The sequence below is a fragment of the Haliaeetus leucocephalus genome, unplaced genomic scaffold, assembly GCF_000737465.1.
Source record: "Haliaeetus leucocephalus isolate CR32 unplaced genomic scaffold, Haliaeetus_leucocephalus-4.0 Scaffold384, whole genome shotgun sequence".
Classification (NCBI taxonomy): domain Eukaryota; kingdom Metazoa; phylum Chordata; class Aves; order Accipitriformes; family Accipitridae; genus Haliaeetus; species Haliaeetus leucocephalus.
The window spans coordinates 8,500,646-8,523,808 of NW_010972820.1; the positions used below are offsets into that span (position 1 = coordinate 8,500,646).

General features: G+C 40.0%; 1 protein-coding gene across 1 annotated transcript in view; it reads left to right on the forward strand.

Annotated features, from left to right (window-relative positions):
* Window positions 1–479: 479 nt before the first annotated feature.
* LOC104835462 (transmembrane protein FLJ37396) overlaps window positions 480–23,163 on the forward strand; it is a 24,261-nt gene continuing 1,577 nt past the window's right edge. Inside the window, 12 exon segments of the mRNA XM_010573457.1 lie at window positions 480–553; window positions 5,010–5,202; window positions 7,570–7,697; window positions 10,503–10,557; window positions 10,560–10,706; window positions 11,663–11,783; window positions 12,803–12,989; window positions 12,991–13,032; window positions 16,044–16,153; window positions 16,584–16,723; window positions 20,852–21,008; window positions 22,306–22,396. Coding sequence (XP_010571759.1) covers window positions 551–553; window positions 5,010–5,202; window positions 7,570–7,697; window positions 10,503–10,557; window positions 10,560–10,706; window positions 11,663–11,783; window positions 12,803–12,989; window positions 12,991–13,032; window positions 16,044–16,153; window positions 16,584–16,723; window positions 20,852–21,008; window positions 22,306–22,396 — 1,374 coding nt within the window. The 5' untranslated portion in view covers window positions 480–550.

The following is a 23,163-nucleotide window of genomic DNA, read 5'->3' on the forward strand; positions in this document are numbered from 1 at the left end:
TTTGAGGAGATCCAGGATGAGAAGGAGAAAGCTTGGAGAGATGTTTTTTCTGTATTATTACTGTGATAATGTTTTGATAGAGCAGGACACCCTCAAGGGGCTGAGTCATCTCAATGAGCAGTCTGTTGACTTCAGGAATATTTGTTTTTTAAGCATCACTTTTTGAAAACAAATCTGAATACTTCCTTATTTTATCTAGTTTCTTTAATGATTTTATTATGTGAGTGCTACAAGTCATTGACAGTAAATAAACTTCTGGAATTATACACAATGGATAACTATGGTTTGCTTTTTCTCTTTTGTGTTTTATTTTCTTACTAAATTTGCAACTGAATACTTTGTATGCTTTCTAAATGACTGAGAGAATAATAACAGATATGTTCTTAACTCCAGGTTCTCCAGCATTTGCCTATTTCTCACAGAATGAATGTGGCTGATGAGAAATATCCTGATGTGGTCCAAGAAAACTGGGACAAATTAAGAAGTACTTTTGACAAGAATTCAGATATTTTTAATATTGATGTGTTTCCCTGTTCAAGAGTTTTAAGAAATGGTGAGAAATTATCAGCTTTCCTTCAAAACCACAAGTCCTACAGATACTGCATTTATTAATGTATATTCTTTGAGAAAGGTCAACAGTGCAAATGTTGCCATCCTTGGTTTGTATGCTTGAGAAATTTGGAGTGTAGCTTTTAAAGTCAGCAAGAATCTTGGAAATCTGGTGTCCAAATTTCAGAGTATGGAGCCCTGAATCTGCAGTGGCCACTCCTCTGGCCTTACTGTGCTCGGGGCTGCAGAAACAGGCAGTTCAGAAGGATACCCGTGAGATCAACTTGGTGGAGAATCCAGGATGTTGTCCCAATTATGCCAAACCCTGAAACTCACCCTTACAACTTTCTGCAAGAATATTATTTAAATATTTCTGTGGGTGGCCTGTTTCTGGAGAAACTGAGAGAAGAGAGCTATTGTTTTAAGACTTATACTGAAATATCTCTAGAAAAATCTCCTTATGGTTATTTTCAAGTTCTCTTTCCTTTTGAAGGAAGGGAGGGAGTGACATTGTTTATGTAGAGTTACCTGTGTGAGTGGTACTTAGCAAGCAAGGCAGCATTCCTGTTGCAGAGTGTTTAAATCCTCTGTTTTAACCCATGCTTTAACAACAGAGTGGGAATGGTGTAGAACTGTAGGAGTCCACAGTCCCAGTGCTCTGGGAAAGCACAACCCCTCTCTCCTGGGGACTAGGCAGGGTGTACACCTCCTCCTTGCAGTTGAGAAGTGGGCTAGCCAGAGTGGAGGAATGAAAAGAGGCTGTGACTTGTCCTCCCCATCTTCTTTCTCCACTGAAAACCTCTGCCACAAGGGATGTAACCGTGGGTCTGCACAGGGGAGCAAGACACAGCCTGGGCCTGGAGCGGTACTGCCCAACCATTGACAATTGATTGACAACAGTGCTAAGGAAAATACAGATTTACCTGGGACAGATAGGGGGCCTTTAGCCCTTAGTTAGTGGTCTAACTAGGCTCTAACTGGTCTAACTGGCTGTGCTGGTGCAGCCCTCTTTCACTCCTTAGGCCCAAGGTGGTCCCACGGTGGGGAGATATGGCAGCACTGCCCCAGGAGTGCAGCGCTGCTGGTGTTAAGGCGCAGGGAGAGGAGGGTTAAACTCTTCTCTCCAAACGAAGCCCCTTGAACACACCACATTTCTCTTATATGAGTGGGATAGGAGAGGGAGGGATGATCCCTGATCTTGGGTACGGTGGGCTAATAACATACAGAGAAGGGCGCAAGACCTACCATCTTATAGAGTTCACCTGAGCCATTCATTTTGCCATGGAGTAGATAGACCCTTACTGGTATTAAAAAGCAACTCAGAAGTGCTCTATCTCATTTTGGTCTTCAGTATCTAGTTATCTAATATTTGAGGAACAGTAGTATATTACCATCATAAGCTTCATTCATCTGCTATTTAGATCTGAGCTTCATAGACGAAATAACAGAATGATTAAACAAGACGTTAAAAACAAAGCTGAAGTAAAGCATGGAATAGAAATGCAGATGGCCCTTTATTGCTGAAACAATGAGATAATAAATTAGATTACATGTGGTTCCACTAAACCCCAAGAGTTTTGCTGAACTTTAGCAAACTGTAACTTACCTATTAGGATCTTTGCATGTATCAGCAGTATCCGCCAGTACTGGGTAAAGGAAAATCAGCTGAAACTTATTTGGACCTTCAAAAATCTTTGGAAAAGTAGTAGCAGAAAAAGTGCTGCTGTTTGCTATGGCTTGGCCTAAGCCAAAAACCAACCAACCAACCAACCAAACCCCCAGTGTTAAATATACCTGTCAAAGAGCTGAAAAAGGGAAGAAAAGATGACAAAACTTACAGGAACACAGTAGCTTTGGCTCTTCAAGGATGAAGGAATACTGATATCCTTCAAAGCCTTGAGTAAGCCTGAGATGCGGTAAAGAAGGAGGAGAAAACATTTCAGTTCTTTTAAAAATGGGTGCTATGTTGCCAACACACTCTTCAACACTGATACCAGGCCAAACTCAGCCATCCCCAGTACACCCTTGTTTCAGAAGTTTGCGATGGCAACATCATGCCAGAATCGGATACCGGAGGAGTGATAATCCTGAAATAGTAACATACTTGAAGTTCTTGTGGCATGTGAAGATTTGGGAGGTGTGTGTGAGAAGAATGTTGTACACCCCTGAGCCAGGACTCTGTTCAGGCAGTAGGATTTGTTAGCTGGCATCCTTTCCGTGCTAGAAAATAGGCACTCCTCCAGGGACCGTGGAGGTGCCGACCTATGAAAGCTGTTAGTCTTTCTGGGTCTGGCGGAAGGCCCTTTCTTAAAAGAGAAATTAAAATAATAAAAATCCATACAATGTGGATTCCCCCCTGCCATCACATTCCGTTCTCTGACATACTTCTGCTTCAGGACAAAAAAAGGGGAATTACATCATTGTGTGGATACAAAACAAAGGGCACCGACAGCATTGCTTACAGTCATCTTACAGTCATGTTGCTTAAAATGTTGATGTTCTCCTTTTGTCCCACAAACGGGGTTCATTTATCCAGTGTGCAAGCCAGTAACACACAGAATCGAGGTATTTTCAAATTAATTTCATTGGTGTGCATGAATGGGTGCCTGTCTCAAGACAGCACACCCTTGTCTCAAAAATCCTCACATTTATACGCTTAACTAATACATATTCATTGTTATTTTCCTTAAAGATTGGTTCTTTCTTCTTCACCCCTCATGTAAATTAGTGCGCAGACTCTGTCTTCTTCCTTGATTGTCTTCTTTTGAGTAGGTGGTATCACTGGAGTAGGTGGTCAATGAGTCAGTGGTTGCAATCTCCCCCTGTAGGAACTACCTTTTGCCTACTTCTTCCCTAATCTTGGCAGTTCCAAGTGGTTCTTCAAGGTTTATTGACCAGACCACAATCCATTACCTTTTCTGACATAAGCATAAACATAAAGCCCCATTGTCTAATAGTTCCTAAACCCTAAATCATGTCTAGTTATTGTTTGCTTGTTTTAAACATTAACTGATGTGGGCTGTACACAGGACTTTAGAAGCTCCCTGGTTATTTCAATCATATTACACCTATTAATTGATAACACTATAGTGAAGTCGGCCCAGTATTTGCTCAGTTATTTACCTAAATCAAATAAAATTTATTCTTCTGTAAAGGGCTTTGATTTAACCTTTAGCAAATTCTGCATCCTGTTACTAAGAGCTGTGACACAAAGAGTCTTTTCAGAAAAGTAAGGAAAGAACAGAGAGTGCAGAACACCATATTGAAAAAGGGAGAAAAATCTTTGACCAGGCTGATCCAATGTTATGTTCAAATTAGGTGCACATTTTGCAGGGCTGCCTCATTAACTTTATGGTAAAGAATGAATTCTGATCCAGCATAGATCTATGAAGCTGGCAAGCTGTTCTTCCCAGTACTTTTAAATCTGACCAAGATTTCCATGACTAAAACAAATACCTTTTCCTTTCCTCCATCCTTCCTTTTAATAGAATTTGAAACATCCAGGTGAAAGGAGGGAGTCCCAATACATTGTGTACCATTATTTTGCACTGAAGTGAGAACAAAGGTGCATTACATACCAGGAAATAGTAAAGACAAACAGTGGAAAATGAGGAGCTTGTATTTACTTGCTACCTTCTTACAAGAAGAACCATTTTTAAAGGCTTCTATTGCTATACCCCTATCCCAAGTGTTTGTTTACACTGGGAGGTTAACTTCTGTAATTATACACCTAAGCATAGATGTCTGTAATTCCCTTTGTGGCACTCCTAGTCAAGAAACAGAATATTTTGAATGTTAATGTCACTTCTGCTGAATGCAGTACTGGATTCTTGCCCGGGGTGTTACCAAGCTAACTAGTGACTCACTGCCAAGGTAGATGATTCTCTTTTAAAGATGCAGAAATTTTTTTAGAAAAGTATTCTATTGAACAAGTGCTGCAGTCACAGCAATTTGGGACATCAGTCAATGGGTGTTCCTTTTAATTAGTGCTAAAGTCTTTGTGTGTGTGAGCTTATCTCCAAATCTTGCAAGTGTAAGTTACCCAAGAAGGCTTTAAAAATATGTTGCCTTCATATTTGAAGATCAGAATTTAAGACACTTTTCCAAATTTGAGCAAAATTAGAAAAAAGGGAAAAATGTTCTACCTTAGTTCAAGAGCTAATCTCGTTTTGATGCCTTCTTGGTGCTCTTTTGTGGATTTATATGCCTGAAGGAAAAACTAGGCACAACAGAAATTTTGTACAGTTTGTCTTACTCCATGGTAGTATAAATGAAGCCACAGTGTAGGGTGTTACCTGTAAAAAATAATATTTTGGCAATATTTTATTTTTTTGTTCTTTGCTAATGACTAAATACCACGTTTCTAGGCCTGGTCCAACCTTAGATACATTGATTGTACAGAATTGCAATCCTTGCAGAACTGACTGCTTGTGTCTCTGTGTTTCTTTTTCACAGCATAGGTCCACAGTGCTCAGTTCATGGAGTTTGCAGAGGTGGAAAACCATGACGACTTTCACACTAGTGAAGATGGATATATTCACACACAGGACCAGCGAGGGGTTTACATAATATATGATGTGGCTTTAGAGGACCTGAAGGAGGTTAAGTACCAGCTGCTGCTTGTGGCCAGCCAGTACACTGAGAAAGATAAAAGTAAGATATCTACAGGTCCAAAACACTGTGATAATTTGGTTTGCTGTTTTCAAGGTAGGCTGATCTTACGGCTTCTTGAATCATTGCTGTACTTCCGCAGGACCAAGTTCCAACTGGATTTTTGGGACCTTTCTTTATCCTCCTAGTTAGCTAAGTGATGAATGTGTTGCAAAGACCTAACTGAGCCTGTGGAATTCCTTGTCACATGTTGTTAATGTCACAGTTTTGCACTTATTCAGGGTCACAGACACCAAAGTTGTCCTGGACTGGAAAATAACACAGAAGGGACATTTACTGATGTAGTTAAGTAATATAATGAGCAAGCAAATCTTTAAGGCACAGAGAGAGTCAGAAAAGAAAAATGTTAATTGTTTCTGAATGTCTTTTAATTAATGTATTGGATTGTTTTTCTGCAGAACTAAATTTACCTCCCACCACTTTTAAACCTTTCTCAGTTGTAAATAAGAAGCTGCAAAATATTTGATGTTCCAGACTTCCTTTTTTCCTGCTGCTTTTTTTAATAGTAGGAACTGAGTTGAGACAGACTATATTACAGATTTCTAAAAAGAGCAGCTGTAGTTCTAGAATAGTGAGGAGGAAGAAGCTTGTAACTGTAGAAAGCATGGGGGGAGGGCCATTAGAAAACAGTGAATAAATGGCACAAACACGTATGATATTCAGAGAATTGCACAAAATATTTCTTAAATCACTGGAATTACTTTCTATATTGATAGGGCAATGTTTTCGATGTTTTAGCATGCTTCCCTAAAATTTAATGTTCTGACAAAGAATGCAGGGCATAGCTGAGGATTAAGATGACCAAAAAACTTTACAAACCTGTGAATGCCTAAATGCCTGCTTGGACCTTCTTTGAAGTCACCTGAAGGTCCTCACTGGGGACCTTCTTCTGGAGCATCTTTCATATGAGGGGAGGCTGACAGAGCTGGGATTGTTCTGCCTGGAGAAGGCTCAGGAGGATCTAATCAGTGTGTGTATACATACCTGGTGGGAGGGAATGAAGGCGAGGGAGCCAGACTCTTCTCGGTGGTCCCCACTGACAGGACCAGAGGCAAGGGGCACAGACTGAAACACATGAAATTCCATCTGAACACAAGAAAACACATTTTTACTGTGAGGATTCTCAAACACTGGCACAGGTTGCCCAGACAGGTTGTGGAGTCTTCATCTGTGGAGATATTCAAAACTTGACTGGACATAGTCCTGGGCAACCCACCCTAGGTGACCCTGTTTGGGAGCAGGGGTTTGGGCTGGATGACCTCCAGAGGTCCCTTCCAACCTCAACTGTTCTGTGATTCTGTCACGACAGAAGGCAGACTACTGAATGAGGCTGGGTACTCTGGTATAGCAGTTCCTGTGTTTACAGGTCACTTCATTTTCACCCTCACACAGCATGCTTGAGCACTGATCATGTACAACCTGTCCTAGCTCCTTATGCTCCTTCTTGTTATGATCTCTTTCTGTGTGCCATGAACCCAAACACTTTTAATGCTGACTTCTCCAGTGATCATGGACTTCAAATTACTCTCTTGTTCAGCTTTTGAAAAATAAGACACTTAAAGTCTGGAGCTGAAGAGTAGCTGCTGAAGCCTCTTTTATTTACTCCATGGCTGATTTTTAACTCTGCAGCTCTAAACATTTCAGATTTACTCTACTTGATTTATCATCTGTTGTCAAAATTAGCTCTAATTTAGACAGTATCACAAACAAGAATCTGAAAGCATTATTTCTTTAAGGATTTCTCATGGGCTGCTAGTGTAGAAACATTTGTAGTAATTTTTTTTCCTTCCTTCACAGTAATTTTTAAATTATGAAGACTGGCTTTTCCAACAGCAAGCCATCTGAAAAGAAAGCCCTCCCCTGGGTCTGCACTCTGCCCTGCTATATCTCTGTAAAATTTATCTTTGAGTAGTCCATGCCATTTTCCTTTGATCTGAGAGTGAAGGTGAGGTGGTGAAGACAATCCCAACATGATTTGGTGCTGTGAAAAATTAAGCTTCTCTTCTCTTTCCTCCCCTAGTTTTCTTGTGCTTTCTCTGACTTTATCTCTTGATGCAGGCCTTTTGAACTCCAGCCATTGCCCTTTATCTCAGGGAATAGTTGTTAAAAGATGATGGAAGAGATAACCAAATGCCTGGTGTGCTTGTTCTTTGCCTTGCAGAATACTCTGGGGCCTTCCAAAGCTTATGGGACTGAAATCTTTTCCTCGCCTGGGGTTCCATGGCAAGCAAAAACCACAACCCCGTGCTGTAAGTAAAAAGAATTACCACAAGCCCTGGGACTCTAGGTGTGTGCAAATCCCTCTGATACTGGCATCTGCTTGTTCTCTACTTAATTTTTTTGTCTTAGGCAATGTAACTTGTGAGCAATTCAGTAGCAGCAATATTCTTCGCTGGGCACATGCCTCTGTGGATCAATTTGCTGTGCTGCTTGACCTCTGGACCTGTGAAACTGCTCTATTGGAAAAAAAATGCCAGGTACAGATACTTTTCTTGGACTGAAAATGGTAATTTGCAGTCAGTTCACTTCAGGTTGCGTAAGGTTCCTTTTAAACAGCATTTCCCAAGGTCTATACATACGGATGTCAGAGCCAGCAACTGTGGGTGGTGGTACAGGCGTCAGATGCATTGGGTGCCTGGTGCTGGGCTGGGTGCAGAGGGTTGGAGCTGCTGGGTGCTGTGAGTTGGGTCCAGAGGACCTCAGGTAGTGGCTTTTGCAACAAGGGAGCAGAAATGCTCTTGCTGTCGGACAGCAGCCTCTGGTAGCTGCTGTGCCAGGGGCTGGAAGCACTTCTGCAAGGCCTTAGGGAGAGTCACCCACCACTGGATAATTGGGAAGGATAATTGGGAAAGACAAGGCCAACTCCAGAGCAAAACTGCAGCACACATTGTGTCCCTCCTTGCATGCCAAGGAATGGAGCAAATGCAGACTAGGAAGAATCAGGTGCAGCCCTGAGGAGCCTGGGCCACCAGGAAGTTGAAGATGCAAATTTTTTTCTGTGGTCCTGGCTGTCCCTGCTTTCTGGGGCTAGTGCAGGAAACTTTTAATGGTTGTTGTCAGAATTGTAGTCATTGCATCTTTGTGAAGCCCATGGAAGAGAAACTCAGCCTGCAGCTGGCTAGGTGCATCATTTGGATTATCCTTTGTCAGCGGGAACCAGAGAGATGTTTTGTATGTTACAGCATAAAAAATAATCCATTTATTAATAAAACCTATAGCTATGATTCTATATGTATTATAGATTAGTTACTCTGAGCAAAAAATGCCATGATTTAGTATGGAGTTAAAAAACCCAACAAACAAACCAACACTAAAAATGCGTATTAAGTGATTCGTACCTTTACCATTCACAAGGGCTGCTGCATATCCCGCGGGCTTTCCGCTTCCTCTCTCTGAATCTAGTCAGGTGTCTGTATTTTGCCATGGGACATGAAAATATACAGGGTTTCTGCCCAAAGACCTCAATCTTCAAAGATGAAAATTAGACAAGTTCAGAGGAAGGGACCCAGAGGATCTTGGAAGTGTATTTCTGACTACGGGACTCGCCAGTCCCAAGGACGATGCTGTGAGTGTCAGGAAGTGGAAAGGAGCAGGTAGTCCACTTCAGAAGCAGGGAGAAATGGCACTAACTGAGGTCGCCTTCACACACTTGAAATGTTTTGTTCACAGTCCTGGAGTAACACAGGGCAGCTCTGAAAATAGGAATGCTAGAGGGTGCTAGGGAATCTCCTGTGTACCACTGAAGAGGCTTTAAATAGAAAACCTTTTAAACTAAAATAGTTGTATGTAGTTTAGGAAATCTCCTAAGGCCACTCTCCCATTTTCATAGAGGAGCTTTGTGTGATGGAGCTATATAAAATACTAATTGCCTAGTTCACTAGTTTTCTGCTCTCACACCAATAGACTTCGCTTTCCATTGCTGTATGATCATACTACCTCTGTGAATCTACCTTTTATTATTGTCACGGGCCTTCCGTATAAGGAAATGTGCTTTCTTTTTCGAAGAAAAACTCCCAGTAGAGAAGAATGAAACTTCTACAGCAACAATGCACTAATTCCCTTCCAAAACCATCAAAGAGTATATTCTCGAACTGCTCTCACAACCCAGCTCTCTAGGCAGGATTAAATGTACAGATGTGCTGTTGCTGAAGGTCTTTTGCTTTTAGCTGAAATTAAATGGAAGTGGGTCTCACTAGCTTTGGTTCCAGCTGGCATTGAGTTCTTTCTGAGTGAGGAAACAATAGCTCTTTGTCCAGCAGCTGAGACAGCTTAGCTTAGCCAATATGAAACTTGTTTAGGCCTATGGCTTAAGCAGTGTTTTAGCTTCCTCTGGAACAGTTCAGGTCAGGCAGGTCTAAATCAGAGAACTTTACTCTTTCCATTGAAATCTGAATTCTCAGCTACCGAGTTACCTCCTAAGCCCTTCTGCATCTTCCTCTTCCACAGTCTTCTGGTCTCAGTATGGAAAGTAACATGGATGCTTTTCCACTTCTGTGTCAATGTAAAATAGCCAGATGTAGATCATTTCATATTGAGATGGCCTATTTGTCCAGAAGCAAGGCAATTAATATTTTCAATCCCATTATTGCCATCTGACCAAGAAGTACTACAATGTCATCTGGAGAGTTCACATGCTGTCATGCTTGGCACATTTCTTTTTCTGTCCTAAGCTGTGGGTATTTGTAATTAAAATTTTTACTTAAATGAAACTTTACAGCTATTCTTGGTAGAGGAGCCTGAAGAGGGCATGCACCTTTGTACATCTTTAATTACATCTTTGATTTCTTTGGAGTTTCTCCAAAAAATGTAAAGTAACTGTGACAGTCATGGCCAAATGAGATAACAGAGAGTCTTGGATGAGTCTGCAGCTTTCAGTTTGGGGAAATGGAGTTTTTCAAAGATACAAAACCAGTGTGTGTGCTGGAAAAGAAATAGAGAATAGATTAGAGTGGAAAGAAGTAGGTGTTTTTAAAGTAGTAAGTACATTGTCTTTTTACTTTTTGAAGGGAAAAATGTGAAGAATAAAAATCTTCATGCTTCAGTGGAAAAAAAAACATGTTAATTATGCAAGATTTGGAAGAAATTTCTTATATGGTCAGTTCTGTTCTCGAGCCTTCTGATGAAGCATCAAGTAACATCCTGTGCCAGAAACAAGATGCCATACTGGGTCACTGTTGGTTTGATACAGGTGGCAAACTCCATGTTCAGAAATCTTTCCCCAACAAAGAATGAATATTTGGGTGAATAAAAATTTCTAAATATGCTTTTGAATATCTCTTCAGCTTCTAGATGTTTACTCTGAATCTTACCAACATGCTTTGGACCCAGAGGAAAGATTTGCTTTGCCCAACCAATAACTGACATCATGCATAAATGTCCATGGTTTGATCTCAACCTTAAATATTTTGTCAACACCCACAAAGATGAACGCATCTGTTTACAACTTCACCTCCAAGTGCTGAGGGGCATATTAAACCAACAAGGAGGTTGAATTTACAGTATATTCATCTTGGGGAAGTAGGAGATGAAATCCAGAATGGGAAGCTTTGATTATAGCCTGCATGTGTTTACAGTGTTAAGATAGGTCAATACTAATTTAACAATGAAGTCTATGGCTGCTTTGTAAATTGAAAGCATGAAGCTCAAGAGCAGAAAGCTATAATTTCATCAATATCAGAAAGAAAATGTTGGAAAGATGCAGAGCTTCATATGTCGTGTTAAAGCCACATCTGCTACCGTTTGAGACAATTAGAAATAACAGTTGAGAGGCATGGAAGGTAAATAAAATTATAATCTATATTTGTTCTGTAATGCAGTGGATAAGGAACTAGCCCTGTTTATAGTAAGAGAAAAGAGAATTAAAAAAGAATATAAACAAAGCTTGCACTTTAAAGTGCACTTTGAAAAGCAGTATATTTCAGACAGCTGTGAATTCCTGTGTTAATAATTAAATCACAGCATTTGAAATACATTTTTCCTCTGGTTTAAAAATCTGCCTCAGCTTTACTCTGTATCCTGCCACAAGATATTTCCTTTCTCTGAGCTTTGATTTCAGAGGCTGCAAGCTGGGAAGTTTAATTAGCTAACATTTGTAACTTGGCTTTTAGTCCACAAACAGAAGTTTGGGTTTTGGTACAAGAGGCTACTGTTGTGCTGCTGTTGCCACTAATGCTACCATATTGCTAGCAATAAAAATGGAGCCTTGTCAGTATTGGAGCTTAAATTTTGTTCTGAAGGAATATGAAAGATTCAAAATAATTTTATCAGGAATAATTCATCTAGAGTGGGTACATATATAACTGACTTCATATATATATATATAAAAATAGAAAATTTTGCAGCTTATGTATAAATAAAGAATAGTTGTTTTTGCCTTGATTTCTAGCTATGTGTGAATTTTATTGGCTAATGTCCCTTGTGTTTATTGCTGTGTTTTAGATAGATGCCCAGCGGGATTATGTCCACAAGATTTGGCGGGAAGGTCAAAGAGGTGGCATAGGTGAATTTGGACTTCCTTATAATGTATTACTAAGCACCTTATCTCTCTTAATACTAGCCAATGAGTGATTATACAGTTTTATTTCTCTGGAGAGTACCTCTTTCTGTTCTGCTTTCTGTAATTGATTGTAAAAATTTGGGATCCAGTACCTGAAAATAAGACTATTTGAAAAAATGACAGTCTTAAGGTGAATCAAGCAATAGATGAGTGTCTCATGTTATTTAGTCTCATGCTATTTAGATAGCCAGAAAAACATTCAAAGAAGAAAGTCGTTCCTCCCCCCTCACGTTTACATTGCCCTTTCTTGACAATGGATTTGATAATTGCATCTTGCAGTGCACCGGGACACTAATATTCCCATGGGTAGACTATTAAACAGTAGTGATGAAAGTGGGTGCTGTGGTTAGACTACTCACTTCAGACTTGCTGCATCAGTATCCTGACCTGGCTTCACAACTTTCGCTGCCCTTTGGCCACAGTCTATTGCTCTTTCCAGCACAACTGTCCAGCTGGATGTGTGTGTACTGTTTTCACACGTGGAATCCATATCTTACCTGCAGTACAGACCTGCCACACGTTCCCCATCCTGCAGCTGTGCAGCGCTGTGGGTTATGTGAACTGTTTACATAGCAGCTAATTATACACCCAGAAACCAACAGCCCCTTGCCTCTGGTCCCTTCTGGTTTCCTGCCTCTGTCTCCAGCTCCTGGGCCCTATTCCTCCCCTGACACACGTTTTGATTTTGTATTGGTTATCTGAGGGCTTATTTTTCAAGTGCAGTTTTAACGGGTGGGCATAATAGACGTGAAAATGCAGTTAATACAACTGTCAGCTAATGAAAGAGAATTTTAAACATTTTCTGCTTTTATTAGCAAATGAGACTACTTAGATGTGTTCCAACATAATTATGTTTATTAAGGCTTCAGTTCTATTTTTAGATTTGATGATTGATTTCTGATATGCACTAATGCCATTGCAATTTATTCTTGCAAATTAAGCAATTGCAAGTTTTCTTTATATATACAATTTATCAAAGAATATTTGCGAGCTATTTATTCTTTCTTTGTTTTTGTTGTTTTCAAGTCCTACTTTGAAGAACATTTATTTGCTGGAGTTTCACCCTTCTCTTGGTCTGGTGTGCTTGATCCCCAAAGCTCTTGAGTATATCTACCAGGAATTCTACAGCATCTGCAGACCAAAAACAGCCAGTAAAGCAAGTAACCTAGAAAAACAAGTGCTTCAGCTAGTAGTTGATGAGTGGCTAACTATGGAAAAAACCAGAAAGTTTTTACAGTTCTCATATTCAAATAGATGTAAGTTCCTTTTTTTTTTTTTTTGTTAGTAATGACTCTTTAAAGCAGAATGCCCAAGTGTGTGATCTTGCTAGTTCATTTACACTTGCTGGTTAAAGTTCTAGTTATGTGATTCTGAATTCAATTATTTGCTTATGATTGGTGAAGATCCATTCCACCCACCTTTAAAACAAGAATTTTTTTCTGTAAATTAACACAGGAAGGTAGAACTCTTGATCTCATGCCAGTATAAAGTAGGAACAATCAGCTTAATGAGAAGGAAAATAGACACACTTAAACTGACATGAGATCACAGTAAGTCTCCAGGTTTTGCGTTTGTGTGTGTGTACAGTCTGGAGAAAAAAAAAGACTGGACATTAAAGCAAATTTGTTATAGGTGGACCCAGTTATTACTGTAATGTCCACCATTTCCTGGTGTAGAACTCTGATTTTGGTTGGTTATAATTTTGATAAATGCTAATTATTGTGAATGAAATTATCAATGCTGGACATCTCTATGAGGTTGATTTTTTTTTTTAATTAGTCAGCTTAGTTGTTGCTGGGAGCAAGAAATGGAAAATAAATTATTTTATCTATTTTCTCTACAAGAACGTAATACAGCTACACTTTGGAGCATACGTTTCAAGTCTGGAAAGACTCATTAGGTAGTGATATGCTATGCTTTCATTCCTGCCAAGTTTGGCCAGCATAAACTAAAATAAAACACACTATTGCCACACGTTCAGTAGGGCGACATTATCTGAAGTGTCTGTGTGCCATGGTATATCTATAACCTGAGGCAAAGCAGGACTTTCCACTGTCCCTGCAATAATAGCTCTGGTCTAAGTGACCCATGTTCGATTTGGGTATGAGCACTGAAAGTGAATCCGAGGGGCTGTCAGCCTGCACTGTCACTCGCCTCACCTTGACCGGAGGCAGCAGAGGCAGCTGGCCGAGCAGATCCCCGAGGAGACGCAGCAGCTGTGCTGGTGGAGCAGGAGATGGGCAGGAGCATGGAGAAAATACTGCCGGCTTGGTGAGTGGGATGGCAGCCAGGAAATGGGAATGAAGATTGAGGTAGATGAAATGCTGGCAGGCGGGGACTAGAACTAAGATCCAGTGGGTTCCTTCCTTTCGGAAGGAAAATATATGGGGAAAAAAGTGCACAGTAAATTGGGGCTGGGGCAAGGAGGCACCTCGGGGGGGTGGGGGGGTGGGCTGAGAATGGTTTGGTAAAGAGATTGGCTCAAGCTGCCCAAAACCAGTGATAGCAGGACTTTGCTAATCAAGGGAGTGGGGATGAAAATGGGAAGTTTGAGGCGTGGAGACAGAACTGGTTAGATGAAGAGACTGTGGAGACAGTAGTGGGTAAGAAAGTATAGTGACAAACTAAAGGCAGAAGGGCACAGCTTCCTAGGATTCTCCCCTCCCTGGCCTAGAGCAAAACCCAGAAATTACTTATCCAGCATCTCTCTGCTGCCAGTAAGATCCACTGGCAGTGTCCCACTACTCTCTTGTCCACAGCAAATCACAAATGATTCTTTGCTTTTAAAATTTTAAATCCTAGAAGTCAGTGGCAGAGATCTGTGCATGGATCATAAAGTTACCACACTGCTGTTGCCAAGGGGGAAGGGAAGGATTTTGTTGTGTTTACTTCTTGCACATTCCTTTTCCTCCAACAGAAGCTGCAGATGAGACAACCACACGCAAGCAGACAATGTTTAGAAGACACTGAGGTTGTAAAAGTCTAGCATTTAAATTTTAGGAGATATACTTTTGCCAGAGCAGATTTAATTAGTTTCCTTTTGCATAGACATGATGATGCAGTGTTTACATGATTACATATTATTTTTCTTTATGACTTGGTGTGCTAAATTCAACATTTCTGTCCTTCCTGGACTGCTCCTTTTGTGACCCTGGCCCTCATTCTTTCATGTTTTTCCAACCCTTCACTAAGGATGGTTTTATAAGATCCAATTTTTATTCCCCATCTGACTTCCTAAACATCTCACAACTTCATAATAAAAAAATTACCCAGGGGTGAGGTACAGACGCTGCCAGCTTGGGAACAGGTGGTTTTCCTATGTAGAAATACCAGAGAGGCCATAAAAAGAAAAATGAATTCTGGAATTACAAGACTAAATGATCCCTGGGAAGCTGTGAGATCTTTCTCTCTCACCCCAAGCCAGGAGCAGCTGGATGATACTTAGGTTCTTCCCATGAGATAAGTAGCTGTCCTGTTCTTAAACACATCATGTGACAGACTTTTCCAAGCAGTTTGTTGTAGTGCTTCACCAGCTTCACCGTTACCAAGTTCTCCTTAAAGTCTCGCACAGATGTGCCTTGTTACAGTCTAAGCTTATTACCTCTTTTGTCCTTGTTGGAAATAGGGAAAATGCTATTCTCCTTTTAGCAGCTCTGTGAAGAAGCACATAAAGATGGGTTGTCCTGTCCCACCCATCCAGAGTCATAGAATTACAAAAGCACATTGTAACGTACTGGGTAAGAGAGACAAAATCAAGTTGCACAACTTCTGACACTTAACTTTGGAGTGTTGTCTTTTCAAACTTTTTTTTTTTTTGCAGTGTAGCTGTGAAAGTGTAGTGAGTGGCAGGTGTTAAAATCTAGACTTTTATTACTAATAACTGCATGGCTGGGTTCAGATTTCCTCATGATCTGTGATTCATTGGTCATAAGCAGCAAAGTGTGAAGCCACTCAGCTATAGCAGTGGCCACATCTATCCCATCTGACACGAGCAGGGTGGCGCAGTTGTATGGGCTATGACAGCTAGAGACAAGGAGCACCTTTTCTGCACACAGAGCCAGGAGCTGTTCCCGTCACCACTTCCACAGCACAACAGCCAATGGACCATTATCTTCTTTCCAGCTCTCCACATTACCAAGCTGCAGCTTTTGATAATCTTTCTTTCCTGGGTTTTCTGCTCTTTTGGAGGCTTCCATCATCCCAGTAGAACAGGGGTCCAACTCTGCTGAGTTATCTGACCATGTGAGTTTGCTGTCCCCATTTTCAGATCATCATACATACAGTGGCACATGTGCTAGGATCTGCACACTCTTTAGAGGAGGAATGGCCTCAGCTAGTAATAAGTGAATCAAGTTACAGAGCCGCTGCTTTAGAGAGGTATATACACCTGAAGGCCTTCTGAATTTTGATTACAATAAAAAAGGCAAATATCTTGTGTTAGATATAAAAAATAAATAAAATAAGCTTTGTTAAGTCCTTTGAGTAAACCCAGGTTTATAGAGTCAGTGTCTTTACCTTTGGAGCAAGTGGCAAAACACCAGTGTATTTTTAGGGGTCAGGATAGGTCAGAGTAGGCACAATTCTCACCTTGCATGAGTTGCGACCCCATGCAACTCCAGTCATGATTTACTCCAGAAAAAGAAAAAGGAGAATGGTCCCCTAAAGTATTTAAAGACCTTTGTCATCTGTATGTAAACGATTTCTCTGTTTCCTTCTCCCCCCCCGCCTTTCTTTGCAGTTATTTGCTGAGGTACTGATCAAAGACCCTGTGCTGGTGCAAGAGATTGCTTTGTCTCTATCGGAGAAGAAAAAATGAAGAAAAAAAGACAGGTGGAGAAAAACGGCTCTTTACCCTGGATTCCTTCTCCATGCTCCTGGAGCTTGCCATGCTCCACCATCAGCTGATAGAGGTGGTGACAGAGAGTGCGCAGTTAGCCAGGTTAGTGGGTCAGTTGTGCTGTTTTAGCAGCACTGGTAGGGTGACCTCAGAGAGGTGTGGTTTGTAGTGAAAAAGTAACTTCTTTTAAAGAGGCGACCTACTATGGTTGGAAAAAAACAGAGAGAGATGAAGAGTGCCTGCATCTGTGTTGTGGGAGATATGTTTGCTTGTTACATGGAGATGGAGTCTACCTGGGGTTTGCAGACGTTCATTAGTTTCAAAAGGCGAGGTCACGCTGCTCCTCAAAGGTTAACAGGAGAGGCCCTTTCCCAGTGAAAATACTGAAATTTTGTCAAAAGGAGGAGCAGGAGGAATTCACTGATTGAATGAACACAAAGATGCCTCCTTCTGCAGAGTTTTACACAGATGATTATTTTAACTGCCTTCTTATGAAGAGTAGTGCAATATAGGAAAAGGCACACAAGAAGTACAAGCTTTGTTCACCACCAGAGGTAGAAAAGCATAAAAATTGTTCTGGCTGTGCTGATCCTTACAATGATAATGAAATAATCTACAAAAGGGAAGTCTGTATCATGCATTTATGGAGCTATCAGCTGGAGGAGATGACAATTTGTACAGGAAGACATAGAAATAAAGACTGAGCTAATGGGGACACTACAAAGAGTAGTGTTGAACTGCTGGCTTGGAGGCAGGTTATTGGTGAAACTCCTATTGTTCAGCTCCATATTACTTGGCATTTTTATTAATGATATCAGTAGAAAACATAAGAGGGTGTTATTAAATTCAGGACATTGTAATGCTGGCAGATAAAACTGATAGGGAAAATAAATGGAATATCTTACAGGAAGAACTCACGGTTCTAAGGACTGGAGTAGTAGAAAGCATATAAGGATCCATAACACAAATCTTGAGGTTATGCATAATAATACAAAATTCTCCTGTGAACTTTGAGCTTATTAGTTGGAAGCAACAGAGGAGGAGAAAGAACTGGATGTATAGCTGGCCATGGGATGATTGTAAACTGCCAGCGTATTGCAACCATGGCAGGGGGAAAGCCTTTATATCTTACTGTGAATCAGGCAATGAGTTTTGTAATCAGTGGAGAGAGGGAGAATTGATGCCGTGTATGTGATTCTGGTGAGGCCTCACCTGGATTATTAAGTATAATTTGGAGATTTGTGTTCAGGCAAGATAAATTCAGATTGAAATGGGAGCAAAGATGATCTAATAGCATGCTGAGGGGACATACAGAATGCATTTTACAAAAGCAAATGAAATATCTTGGATTGTTTATCCTAGCAAAATGAAGGCTGAAAGAAGATAAGATTGTTCTCTATAAATACACCAGGAAGATAAGCACTGGGAATGGAGAAGAGGTATTTAAGCTAAAGGCCAATTTTGGCAGCAGAACAAATGGATTTAATCACTGTGAATAAATTTAAGCTGGAAATTAAAAGGGGATTTCTAAGAATCAGACAACAAACTTCTAGAAGGGAAAGAGCAAAGGGTAGAAAACTTAACAGTTTTAAAATGGGGCTTGATTCATTTATGAAAAGGATTACTGGGACATGATTGCTTGCAATAGCAAAGTTGATTGTGTAGGATAGATGACATTCCAGTCATGTTTTTTCTTTGTCTTAACCCTTTGTCTAGCTTTCTTCTTGAAAATTTAGAGTCCCTATCAAAAAGTCAGCAGGATTTATTTTCAGCAGCTGAAAACCTAGACATCTTTAAGATACTTAAGCCACAACCATTCAACTTAGTTTGGTGGAAAACCTAATTTTCTGTCACAACTCTTTTCCATTAAAATAAGAACTTCTTTAACAGCTATAATTTGATATCTGGAACTTTCTTGGGCAAACTAACAAACAGGTTAATTTACTTCAACCCAAGCAATTCCATGAAGCAAGGTCTTCTTTCTTGGTAATTTGTGTTTCTTGTTCAGATACTCAGCTTTCTAACAAAATACAGGTTCTAGTTAAACTTCTTCCACTGGTTGAGATAACTCTTTGTGTTCCTTCACTCATACACATACATACATACACACACATACATTTTCTGGTAATTAATAAGGGGTAAGGTTATATTGCAACTTTTCACTTAGCTGAAAAATCAATATCCAATTGCCTTTTCCATAAAACCTGTAGGAACTTATTATCTTGAAAGCCCTGTTTCTGTGTCAGATTACATTAATATTCACCAACTGATTTAGAAGTTATCCAGAGGAGACAGATGAGCAGACCGGATCATCACATGGCTGCATTTCTTTCGGGAACAGGGCTAAGAGGACATACTCAGCTGAGGTGACATACTTACAAATCCCTGAAAAGTAGCAGTAAATTGTCATTTTCCAGGATGGGAAGTCAGTGGAAAGTTATGACAAAAAGTAAGACTTCATGATGCATATGTAAGGTCATTAAGCATAACATTCTCTTCATTTAATAGAAGATGGTTAAGTCAATCTAAATACCAGTAGAAACATATATAGTTTATTCAATGTGACATTTTAAGGAGCTATTTTTACATCTTCTTTTGTTGTGATGAAGTTTGCAGTTCATTGTAATATGAACTGTTAGAGACTCAGATTGAGACTGAAACATCAGAAAGGTTAGTAATCTTTTTTCCTGCTATGCAAAGTGAAGTGTGTGCACCTACATTTGTGGATTCCTCTACCTTATACCATAGCTTCTATCAGAGTTTTGGGTCGGACCTGCCAGAATTACTCCCATTACTTGCCTGTCACTCCATTCCCAGAGTGGAAGGTCATTCACATCTAAAAGTACACATTTATGTTGTATGTACTGTTCCTTGCAGCCCTTGTTGCTTCTCTTTGTTTCTCAGTGTTCCTAAGTTCTCACTTCCTCAGTATTCATCTTCTACCATCTGGTGAAAAGGGACATCCTTTGGTAGAATAGTAGAGCTAGACAGTGCAGCAGTCTGAATTTTGCTTCTCTGTTTTTGCTTGACACAGCCACCTTTTTAATCTCTTTTTTGCTATTTTTTCCCTTTGCACACTATTAATAAGCTGATTTGTGTGCTGATGTCTGTTCTATACAGTCTATTCATATGTCTATACTGGTCAACTAAGAGAGCAACATTTATAATAATTACACAGGTCTTTGTTTTAAGACCTTAGAGTTGATTTTGGCTGTGATCCATATGATTATTGACTGATGCTTATGGTGTCTTTCATATATTATTTTGTCTCCTCCCCTTTTCTTTCCCTTGCTGTGGAGGCAGGGAATGTTACCTGATTTCAAAGGACAAAGAGCTACATCTTCTAGGTCCTGTTTGTGTCTTTATCACATTCTCATGACATAGCTTCTCTGTGACCTGATTTCTTGACTGGTAAAACACCTGCCTTACATGTTAGGAGAAAGCAAGGAAGTATGTTATTCCTTTGCAGTCTGTATCAAAAAGTCAAATTCTTTCTTTTTAACATCTTCTTATACTACATGAGAAGAGCCATCGCAGGCCAGATCAGTGTTTCTGTGGTCTTGCATCTGAAGGAGTGCAGGGATGGATCCATAGGGAGGGAATATAAAAAGCAGGACAGTGTCCAGCTTCTGACGCTTGATGCTTTAGAGATTTCCTGAGCTAGTGGTTGCGTCTAGACCATGTGTCTACTGTCTGCTGATGGACTGTCCTCATAATTTGTTATACTGGGGAGGTTGTACTGGGGTTTTGTCATACTGGAGGCTTCTAGAATGACTGTTTCTTAAGTTATGAAGTCACTGTTTTAATAGTAATAATGTGTACGAGTTCTGCTTGTCTATTGAATCTTCCTCTCTGGCAGTCAGTCCTCTTCCCAATTTCTAGTCTAAAATAATATTCTTCACGTCTCTGCCAATTGCAGTCCTTTCTAAATAGGAACATTTAGCATATTTCTCTTGATTTGCCCTTATGACCATTGTAGACTCGCAACTTATTGTCCTTTGTTTGTAGGTGCTGTCTGTGTCAGCCGAATGGGTGATACTAAGCAACCATCAGCTATCTCGATACAACACTTGTTTGCTTCATATCCATCATACCATTTCAGATGCCAAGAAATGTTTTAAGTAGAATGCAGATGTCTCATTGAAATTAACCTGATGGATGTAGGTTTCTAAATGTATATTGCTTACAGCAGGAAGAAAGTTAATTTTTCAAATGCATCCATGTGTTTTTCTTTCTAGGTTATATAAGGCTTTTTGCAATGGAAGCAGGTTTTGGTGAGTTCCATTTGTACCTGAGGCCTGTGCTCTTCGAATCTGCATCTCACAGGAAGAAAGCAGAGCACCTCCCACCAATGTTCATTGCATCTCTCCTGGGAGATGACAGCTGTGTTGACAGGTAGACTGAACTTTTTTTGTGTTTCACAGGGTGTAATCTCTTTAGTTTGGATGGGATCAAGCCTTTAGTCTGCTTAGACTCACATATAAGCCACAAAAACTTCAGAGTGTAAAATACATAAAATTATCCAGGCAGAAAATGTGACATGCTGCATGATTTATTTCCTTTTTGGATAGAGTCTGGGACTGAATAATACTAATTTGAAGCTGTTGAGAAGTGAAAGTGAGGAGACATCGAATTTGTGTGGAACATTGGCAATTTTGGAAGTAAAGTGCATTTTCTTTCAAAGTGAGGGATGCCTAATAGGGCTGGCCTGGAAGTGATTGCCCCAAGCCCCATAGGTAGCAAAATGGGACCTCAGAAACTGTTGTGAATAAACTCCTAATTCTGAGCATGGAGAAAGCTTATTCTCCTAGAATTATACTGCACTTCATGAAGTGATATCTTTGATCTTTGTTTTTCAACTCAGTCACCCAATCTCTGCATAAGGAAAAGGCTATTTATTATTTTCCCTTTTCTTCTGGGGAAAGCGACTGGAACAAGCAGATATTACAGTTGCTGTGATTTACTCTTTAAAAAGTTGGTGAATATGTGTGTATACGCATACATAAATAACACCAGTTTGTGTGTGTGTTTGTGTGTATTTTAGATCAATGTTTAGGAGGAAGAAAGGAAACAACTTGTGAATTCTCTTATTAGATTCAGGGAGGACATCCCGTCAGTCGTTCACTATGGCTAATGTGGGCAGCAGGGCTCCCTTCTGACTTGTACATATACCACCTGCAGTCCCATGCTGTTGTTTGCATCCTATTCACTTGCATACACCCGAGCCTGCTGTGAAAATTGGGCTGTTCCAAACAAGTTTAGCAATTGCAAGCAACCTGGAATGAAGCTTCAGCTGCTAATGGAATTGGGGTAGTGATGGACATCAGAGCCCAGAAGACAGTACAGCAGCACATAAAAACCACATTAGGAACCAATACTTGAAACAAGACATGATTAAACTGAACAAGCAGACTAAGGTCATCTAGGAGGAGCTAATGAGTCATTGTAATGTCAACTACAAAACATGATGGGATGTATTCTTTTTCTTACAAAACTACTTCTAAAAGTTAAAGCAACATCCTAAGATCACTAAATTAGGGACTAGAGTGGCCAATTCCATCTTCTCTTCTAAATTTAAAGGGGGAAAGAACTGAAAATATTTCTGAATATATCACTATTCTCCTTTCATCCTCAGTTTGGCTTCTTTTTCTGTCATACTCCATGTTTATAGGTAATTTTGCTTTCATTGCAGATATATTCCATCTAGCTTAACACTGAGCATCCAAGAAATTGACAGTCATCTTGGAAAATTTAGTTTCCGTACAAGAGATGGTGTTATGCAGGTGAATGATTTAATTTGCAGAATAAGCAAAAAATATGTATTATGTTATTATTTATTTGCCAGAGTATGAAAGGGCCTCAGTCATGTGTTTACTAGACCCTATAAACTTCTCTATAGTTTGTCTTTCTCTGAGTGATAATATGATTTAGTCTACTGTTTTATAATTAACTTCATAAAATTGCACTGAAAATTTGATTGTTAATGCGGCCTAATCCAGGAATGCTTACTGGGATGAAACTCTTTTAAGTTAGCAGAGCTTTGTCTAAGGAACTTTGTTAAATAAAGGAGGATGCCTCTGTGTGGCTGTATGCGCACATAGTAACAACATTTGGTGTAGAGAGTTCTGTAATGAAAGAAAACAACCTTAGTCTTCAATGCTATTTTGCATACTTATTCCTTTCCTTTTCGTATGAGTGTATAAAAACAGTATCACAGACTGCCAGGCCATGGAGATTTCTTCTTTCTAGCTCTTCGCAAAATCTGCTTCTTGCCATCAACTCAGTCATGACCTATACTCTGCAGCAGGGTGGCATACAGTTAAAAATTTGCCAAGGAAAAACAAGTATGTTTTATTTGGTGTCTACTTCTTTCCCAGCCTGTTTGCACTTGGCTGCACTGTCTGGCACTGTCCTGCTCTGGAGTAGAGCTGAGAATACAACTCACTAAATACAAATGAATGAAATGTTTCTTTGATCTCTATAATCAGTTGTGTTTCAATGATAACAATGTATATGTCGTCCGTCCCCCCCCCCCCCCCCGCCTCTCCTC